Genomic DNA, 9,718 nt, shown 5'->3' on the forward strand with positions numbered 1-9,718 from the left:
TGCTGAGGGTCCACTTTGTAGCTGTGAAATTTCCTATCATACCGTTTCAGCACACCCGTTCCTCATCTTCACTCCATGATAATGTACCTTGGTAAACTTCCCATCTGTCACACATACACAAGAAAACAAATACGATCGCATTACAAAGCGCAAATGTGATCAGCCTTCGCTACGACGAGTGAACTATCGTAAAGAAGTGTATAGTTACAGAATACTAAACATCAGTGGAAACTTTTCGGTTTAATTGGGTAGTTCGGATACGCGTCCACTTGACCAGGTTATTTTAAGCCAGTGAGGCAAGGACATTATCTAAACGTTTACCAGGGCATTAAAATCAAATGTAAATACTTCTCAGTCACGTACCTGGCATTCCGGACACCATCATCGAAACACTTGCTATTGCATACAAAAAAGAATAAAAATATTAAATCTCGTTGAAAACTGGGTAAGTTTACGTAAGCCGTAATTGCACGAGTAATATAACTATGCAGAACATTCTTCCTCTAGTTTAATTCTTGTGTACGTTGCAAGATATTTTGTCCATCCAAAACAACACTTTACTGATAGTAAAGCTCCTCTGAAGGTAAACCGTCACTGATAACCTAATGTTGATCAAGTTGCAATCTTAATAAATAACCGATGCTCAAAATGAATCCATATACTGTAGTCCTTTGCTTATTTGAATGAAATTCTTTTAAGACCATAGTTGAAAAACAAAGAATTTTAGAGAAATTTGCGAAAATATTTTACATTTATTTCACCGCCACACAAAATAGACTTGTGATATTGAAATGCCTACACAAACCCTTATTTTTGTATCGACAATAGCACACTCGAAACAGAAACGCTTATATAATATCAGGATGTTTTCCGCATAATAAAAAACCGCAAAAGCTTTATGGATAATTTTTTATTGCAGAATAAAATTCACAATATAAGAAATCATTCTTAAAGCCTTACAATAGGAATGTAATAAAAATCTTTCTCGCATGCATCAAGATTTTATCTAGGATTAACTCCTAAGAATCTCGGAGTAGCAGAGAAATGAGCTTATTCACTTGAGGATAATAAGCACAATATAATTCTTGGATTAGGAACTTCAATATAAATGATGGCTTCACTTCGCATAACAAAATAGTTAATTTAAAAATTTCGGTAAAGTATAACAACATGTGAACAATTCATAAAACAAACAAACAAACCAAAAATGATTCTTAAATAACAAAATATTTTGAAAAGTATGGAAAGAATATTTCTAGAATAACACTTGAATAACACCTCTGTAAGAGATCGTGATTAATATTCAGTTGTTATCATATTTCATGAAACAATATTGCAATGAACATCAACTAGCTTTGTTTTCAATAATGAATGTTTTATCTAAAAACTTACAATTGAAAATAACGATACAGTAATCAGAGACCAAGAGAGGGAAATCAACTAACAAGAAAACAGTACACAAAGCAAATCAAAGCAATATTTCACAGACAAAGTAGTCGTTACATTGAATGACTACAAATGATTGCTTGTGTGGACGCATGCCCTTAAAGACAAACCACTGCATCCTCCAAAGTCATAAAGTTTCGTTCACCCACGAATAGTTTTGACGCCTGACCAAAAATATACTTCCTTACACCTAGCAGGAGAGAGCATACTTCCGTCAATCACAACTCCTATGAACGTATTGCCTATTGTTATCAAGCGGATCCGCTTAATCGCATAGATTGGAAAATATAATGTGAAAGGTGACATTTATTCTGCACAGCTGAAAATACTTGAAAATACTGTCATATACTGCATGGCTGACTATCTTTTTTTTTTATTGAGAAATTAGACGAGTATACCAGTGTTTAGAAAATGCTATCTCTAGTTACAACAAACAATCCCTGATCTGTTTCCGAATCCAGGGTCATCTCAGATTGTAACCCTCCCTTCCTTGAAGACTAGACCACCTTTCCAAACAAGTTCATTTGACTGGTTCATTTCTGTTTTGAGTCATTTTGTTGACGAGCAGAAAAACAGAAATAAACAGGAAAAACTATCGTGGGTGACGAAACCTCCATACGTACGTATTGGTGAACATTATGCATCATATATTCAAGCAAAAAGCAATTTAATTCGTGTACATAATACAGCTTCTACATTCACATCCGGTCTTGGTTTGTAGGTCAAGCCCAGAGATCCACAACAGTTCTCCTGTTCACATGAACATATTGTCATCAGCAACTCACTCCTGAGCCCCACTCTCCGCCAATGACACTGCAGGGATACACACTTGCATAAAGCCAGATTATACCAGCAACCCAGCTATCTTTTACGAAGAAATAATTGCGCGCTTGGAAGATATGAAAGCACAATCTAAAAGACTCATGCCCTCAAGAAAAAAAAAAACAAACAAACAGAGAAAGGCGCATAAGCTAAAGCACACTGTGAAAGCGAATGAAGTTCAAGAGGCAGATCGTAAAACACAAAATCAAGCAAATGCGATCGATGAGGGCCCCGAGGAATAACCACTCGTTCCTGATCATGGAATCATTGACGCTGTGTGGAATGACATTCCCATTCCCTAATTCCAGTTCCTCGGATTTCAGGGAGCGTGGGAGAGTCCGTCGGAAACCGGAGACCTGTAGGTGTTGGAGTACATGAAGTGGTTCCAGTATATTCGTTAGATAAGTGTTCAGGTGATTGGCATAAAGCTAAACTTGCTGGACATGGAATCGTTCATGTACTCAATATAGATTTCGAGAATGCATTTAATATTATTTTTACAGGCACTGGAGCATTTATCATTACTTCTAAAATGGGAAAATGTGCAGGTGTTATTAGATATTTTCATTTGGCAAGAAGAGAACTCCTCCAGAATGAATTTAATGTAGTATCTTTCTACTTTCTAGAACTTCCTTCCTTCATCATTATTTTAATGTCGACAGAAAGATTTAAATTCGAGAAATTAAGGCAATTCATCTGATGATATGTAATCGGACAACACTGGAGCTGCCTTTTTTCAATACCCTAGGCTTTGTTGGAAAGTAATGTAATCTCTCTCTCTCTCTCTCTCTCTCTCTCTCTCTTGGTTCTTGTACCCTGTTTCAATTTTCGTATCATTACTGTTACCTCATCCGCTCAGTTGCTAATAAATGCCTATGTATAAAAAGTAAAATATCACCAACTTGAACTTTTACGTTAATCTGGGGCTTTTCTATAGGAATTGAGATAGCTGTTGCTTTGGGAATCCAGGTAAACCTCGGCTCCATGTGAATTATTCCTGTTGTTGCAATCAGATTTCTATTTCATGCTCCATTTGTATCATCAGTGAGGGGTCGGAAAACTACTTCTTGATTTCTGTGGTATAGTAGACGCTGAGTTGTGACTTGACCATCTTGGCCAAGTGTGAGGGGTTCACAATTCACCAACAAATATATCATCTTATACACTATGTTAGTAATCTGTCCCTTAAGAGAGGCCGTGCTGTTGCTCTTAATTAAAGCTTTTATCGGGTTAGGATGGCTGATGATTTAGAATGTCACTTTTAACAAATCATACTTTTCCATAGCAATGGCAGTTTGGAATACCTATTTTCTCTCAGCACCACATTTCTGTTGTGCTTTCTCTACACCAATTATTGATGAAGATACCACATTCTATTTGATTTATCAAAGGATTTCGAGCAACTGAAATTATTAAAGCACTTTTCACTAAATGGCGTCCTTCTCTGATAACAGCTATATCAGTATCATGCCAAGCAATGATAATACGAAGTATATCTGCTTCTATTGGGTTTAGAAAAAGATCCCATTGCTTCATTCTCATTACTATACAGAAGTAGTAAAGTGATTTACATTATCCAATATTTGGGTGAACCTCATAATGGATTTCATTGGTCAGGTGAAAGTAGAGAGATGCAGTTGTTAGTATCCATAGACACCATCGCAAGGAAAGTCATACTTTCATTTTGGAACACATCTTAATCTCCCAAATACAGATAAATGGGTTTTATTTTTAAAGCTGGAATAATAATGAGTTAGAAGGATTTGCTACAAAAACATTATAATGAAATAATATGTTGCACGATACTTACAAGATTGTTATAGCCTTTCAGACAAAGTAGAGTTGCCATCTTGGATAGAGGCCGATGAAGGATTGTGGGTAATCCACCGATATGGGGTTCATGCACCATCCTGTAGACTATGCATCCTATGATCACACTTATCAGCACCAGGACGAACTGTTGGCACACTAGCTGAACTGTTGGACACAGGAAGCATAAATGATCACCCCTTACAATACAGTCAATCATAGATAACTCGGATTTGTCGACGACAGCAATAGAGATACATCAAGTCAGGAATAAATTATCTGAGTCGGTGCTCAATGCGATTTAGAATAAAAGTAAATAAAGTTTTTTATGAAAATTATATGAAGTCATTTACTCTCAGCAGAAAAATTATTACCCAAAATACCAAAACAGTTAAAGAAAATTAGTTGTTAAAAGACAAAAGGTATTTCCAGCAAACAATGAGCTAACGGTAGCTATCTAATTTTAGTTAGGCTAGCATTATTCCAAAGATAATCAACAAAAGTAACGGTATTTTTTCTACACTTCTGTTTAATACTGGGATTCTGCGAGAAAATCCATTGACATTAAGACTAAAAATCCTGTTTACGGACGCTGTTACACTATTTCCACTTATCTGCAAGAAATCAGCAGCATAAAAGTCAGTTTCATAGTGAAAGGTATAGATATATATATATAATATAATATTAATATTATATATATATAGATATATATCATAGATATAATATAGTATTATTCATATAAGTCATAGATCACCCATTTACCCGTGATTCCATATTACCGTATATCGAAGCTTACCATTGTCCTTTAATATCTAATAGTAATTCGCTCTACCTCGGAATTAATTAATTATTTTCATATAAATGCCTTTAACCGAAGGGCAAGGGGGGGAATTTTTTCCTCGAATAATAGAATTTTACCTGTACTTGGGAGCGAGAACGCAGGTACAATTCAATAAATCCAGGAACGTTCAGTTGGAAGCTATAACCACCTCAACCACCGCGAGAAGGCTTAAAGGCCTTAAAAGGTTATGTTCCGTCTCTCACCTTCAAAATACTTTCCTTCGCGCTGAAGTATTCGTTGGTCTTTGGAGACAAACATCAACCCCGCCTCGACTTGGTGACCGGTAGTTTAATTAAGTAGCAGCTTTTTTGGACAACGTGGGAACGTAGCATTTTTTACCATAAGTCCAGATTCACATTACCGTGATTCATATTACATATATCGAAGCTACCAATGGTCCTTTAAGTATCTAATTTTCGCTCCTACCTCGGAATTAATATATTTTTCATATATGCCTTAACCGAAGGGGAAATTTTTTCTCAGATAATAAGAAATTTACCTTGTACTTTGGGCGCGAACGCAGGTACATTTTTTATAAATCCAGGGAACGTCAGTGGAAGCGATAACCACTCAAAACCACCGCGAGAGGCTTAAAGGTATATGTCGTTCCTCTCCACTCCTCAAATAAAAACTTTCTCGCCGCTGAAGTATTTCCGTTCGGTTTGGGAGACAAACATCAACCAGCCTCGACTCCGGTAGTTGTTTAAGTAGCGCTTTTTGAAAAACAAAAAAACACGTAGCATTTTGTTTTACATAAGTCATAATTCACATTAACCGCTGATTCATATCATATAATCGAGCTTAAACCGATACCTTTAATATCTAAGTTTTCGCTCTACCTCGGAAGTTAATATATTTTTCATATATGCTTAAACCGAAGGGGAATTTTTTCCCTCCGGATAATAGATTTACCTGTAACTTGGGGCGCGAACGCAGGTACCTTATAGAAATCCAGGAAGCGTCAGTTGGAAGCTATATAACCACCTCAATCCCCGCGCAGAGGCTTAAAGGTATATTGGCGATCTCTCACCTCAAATACTTTCTCGCGCTGAAGTATTCCGTTTGGTTTGGAGAAAAAATTCCCCTTCGGTTAAGCATATAGGAAAATATTTAATTCCCGAGGTAGAGCGAATTAGATTATTTAAAGGACAGTGTAGCTCGATATATGTATATGAATCACGGTAATGTGATATGACTTATGTTAAAAAAAATTGCTAACGTGGGTTTTGTCAAAAGCGCTTACGTTAACCTACCGGAGTTCGAGGCGGGTTGATGTTTGTCCTCCCAAAACCAACGAATACTTCAGCGCGAGAAAGTAATTTGAGGTGAGAGACCGACATATACCTTTAAGCCCTCTCGCGGTGGTTGAGTGGGTTTATACTTCCACTGACGTTCCTATTCCTGGATTTATAAAACATTGTACCTGCGTTCGCGCCCAAGTACAGGTAAATCTATTATCGAGAAAAAAATTCCCCTTCGGTTAAGCATATATGAATATATTAATTCCGATAGCGAATTAAGATAAAAGGACTTGTAGCTCGATATGTATATGAATCACGGAATGAATGACTTATAAAAGCTACGTGTTGTCAAAGCGCTACTTAACTACCGAGTCAAGGCGGGTTGATGTTGTCTCCAAACCAACGAAATACTTCAGCGCGAGAAAGATTTGAGGTAGAGACGACATATACCTTTAAGCCTCTCCGTGGTTGAGTGGTTATAGCTTCCACTCGTCCTTTATAATGTACCGCGTTCGCGCCCAAGTACGGAAAATCTATTATCAGAAAAAATTCCCCTTCGGTTAAGCATATATGAAAATATATTATTCTAGAGCAATTAGTATTAAAGGACTTGTAGCTCGATATATTATATGAATCACGGTAATGTGATGACTTATGTAAAATGCTACGTGTTTTGTCAAAAGCGCTACTTTACTACCGAGTCGAGGCGGGTTGATGTGTCTCCAAATCAACGAATACTTCAGCGCGAGAAAGTATTTGAGGTAGAGACGACATATACCTTTAAGCCTCTCGCGGTGGTTGAGTGGTTTATAGCTTCCACTGACGTTCCTGGATTATAATGTACCTGCGTTCGCGCCCAAGTACAGGTAAATCTATTATCGAGAAAAAATTCCCCTTCGGTTTAAGCATATATGAAAATATATTAATTCCGAGGTAGAGCGAATTAGATATTAAAGGACATTGTAGCTCGATATATGTTATATGAATCACGGTAATGTGATATGACTTATGTAAAATGCTACGTGTTGTCAAAAGCGCTACTTACTACCGGAGTCAAGGCGGGTTGATGTTGTCTCCAAACCAACGAATACTTCAGCGCGAGAAAGTATTTGAGGTGAGAGACGACATATACCTTTAAGCCTCTCGCGGTGGTTGAGTGGTTATAGCTTCCACTGACGTTCCTGGATTTATAATGTACCTGCGTTCGCGCCCAAGTACAGGTAAATCTATTATCGAGAAAAAATTCCCCTTCGGTTTAAGCATATATGAAAATATATTAATTCCGAGGTAGAGCGAATTAGATATTAAAGGACATTGTAGCTCGATATATATATATATATATATATATATATATATATATATATATATAGATATATATAATATATATATATATATATATATATATATATATATATATATATATATATATATATATATATATATATATATATATATATATATATACATATATATATATATTTCGAGTCTGCATGACTGGACATAGATATCTGCATAATTTGGAAAATTTAAAGTCGATTATCTAGAATGAGTTGACAACAAATTGCCTGCTCAGATATCAGCGTTGTATAAATACTAATTTATATCTTCATTAAACACTCTTTTTCCATTAATCATTTTAGGGAATGTGGGGAAATGGGACTGCCACTTGCTTCGAGAATAGTTATTTCTTTATTTAGCAAATAAAATATATAAATCGTTCTATAATTTTTTTTTAGCACGGAGCTCTCTTGTAATAATAATAATAATAATAATAATAATAATAATAATAATAATAATAATAATAATAATAATAATAATAATAATAATAATAATAATAATAATAATAATATTTCGGAAGGAGACCCTCCCGTAGGCAGGTTTTGTTAAAAATGACTGCTGCTTCAGCACTATTAATCTTGCAAAGAGTCTTCTCTATCTTTCTGATGACGGCTTTCTCGTTGTTGCTTAGACTGGCGAGCAACGCACCAAAGGGCATAGTAAAATTCGATTGAGTCATTTGATTTATTATTGCTTATACATTCTCTCTCTCTCTCTCTTTCTCCAACGCGACGCTTTCCTCCTGATCCACAGGTGTTACGAACCGAGAGAGAGGTCTGCTCCAAGTTCGTTATAATGATAAACAAAAAGAATTCAACACCAGCAGTTGAAACTGGGGATACTGCATTCATCTTTGATAGTAAGCAAGCTTACTAACAAAGATAAATGCAGAATGGTGTCTCCTATTTACATAAAAAGGCAAAATCTTACAATGCGTGAACTGGGGGAACAGTGAGGAAATGTTAATACTTGCTGGCAAGTTTCAGCTGACGGAAATTAATGCTCGAAGCTGGCTTCACAAAAGGAGAACTATGCTTCAGGCGTCTTCTTGAAACCGTATTGCAGAAAACAATGTCTACTCTTGATACTTGAAGGGTAGGAACTCCCCAAAACCTTGTGTAGAACGTTTCTTCTCTTGAAGGTTTGCTCTACGTCGAAATGCTTCGGTCGTCCACTCCCGGACGACTTGACCAGAATTCGACCAATTCTCGGGCGACTTTTCCTCTCTGATCCTTCGTAGGTTCCTCCTTCTCTTATCACTCTCTGATGATCTCTGATCTCTGCTGATGAGCTCTCACTGATAATCTGATCTGTGGCTCTTACTGATGATCTCTTACTCTGTGACTAACTGATGATCTCTTACTCTGTGACTAACTGATGATCTGCTTCCTCCTACTTCGTCCGTCGTATTTATACGGCATTCTGGGTGCGGGGCCTACGGCAAGCGTCACAGAGTCCCGAGATTACCGGAATGATTTAGATGTTTCTCGACGAAGTATTGCATTAGAAATCGCAGCGTTCCTCATGTCACGTCGGCGCCTGTCAAGTTCCACAAAACTCCTGCCGATTCTAGAACCATCATGAGAACAGGCGCTTCCAACACACGCGCGAAAGCATCCTTGTTGCAGAACTTCTCAAAGATGCGTTTTACATTCCTTTATCTTTCTTTGCTATACAGCAATTACCATGACAACAGGACATTATCAAGCGATAACTGCTGAGGGACTGAATTCCAGTGGCGAGTCCTTTGTCTTATATCATGATGTTGCGGGCTCTTGAGTATGGTCAGAGCACCTCATCAGCAGGTTGGGTTTTCATTGGTTTCTGGGAAGGTGACTCATACGGCGGGCGTTTACGAGTCTTGCAGACCTTCTCAGGCTGGGGGTATCACCAGGAACGTCTTGATTGGCTTCTACCTGAGTGACGTCACCCCTGGTATTATTCTCATGTCCGGTGTTTGTTTCATACACGCTGGTACTTTCGTTGGGGGGGAGGGTTGTGGTCCTCCTCACACACGTCGGTATCAGGAACGCTTCTTGGGTGGTATTAAGGGGAGGCTTTTATTCGAGGATATGCAGCGCCTCTAGGAGACGCAGACGTCGTGGGTCAGGTGCTCTCCCGATGATCATAATATTCCTGACAATGTCGTCTCTCGTGATGTTTCTCTGGTGTACTGCAAGGGCGTGCTGATGGCGCCCTCCTGGGCATGACAGGAGATCCT

At 37.6% G+C, this 9,718-nt stretch overlaps 1 protein-coding gene across 10 annotated transcripts in view; it reads right to left on the reverse strand.

Moving 5' to 3' along the window:
• Window positions 1–890: 890 nt before the first annotated feature.
• The window catches only part of LOC135211269 (neuronal acetylcholine receptor subunit alpha-7-like), a 62,179-nt gene continuing 53,351 nt past the window's right edge, over window positions 891–9,718 (reverse strand). For all 10 annotated transcript variants that reach the window (XM_064244583.1, XM_064244581.1, XM_064244582.1 and 7 more), the window contains exons 9-10: window positions 4,079–4,245; window positions 891–2,624 (exon numbers count right to left, since the gene is read on the reverse strand). In XM_064244583.1, coding sequence (XP_064100653.1) covers window positions 2,418–2,624; window positions 4,079–4,245 — 374 coding nt within the window. In that variant the 3' untranslated portion in view covers window positions 891–2,417. The remainder of the gene's footprint in view (window positions 2,625–4,078; window positions 4,246–9,718) is intronic.

Source organism: Macrobrachium nipponense, chromosome 4, assembly GCF_015104395.2.
Source record: "Macrobrachium nipponense isolate FS-2020 chromosome 4, ASM1510439v2, whole genome shotgun sequence".
Classification (NCBI taxonomy): domain Eukaryota; kingdom Metazoa; phylum Arthropoda; class Malacostraca; order Decapoda; family Palaemonidae; genus Macrobrachium; species Macrobrachium nipponense.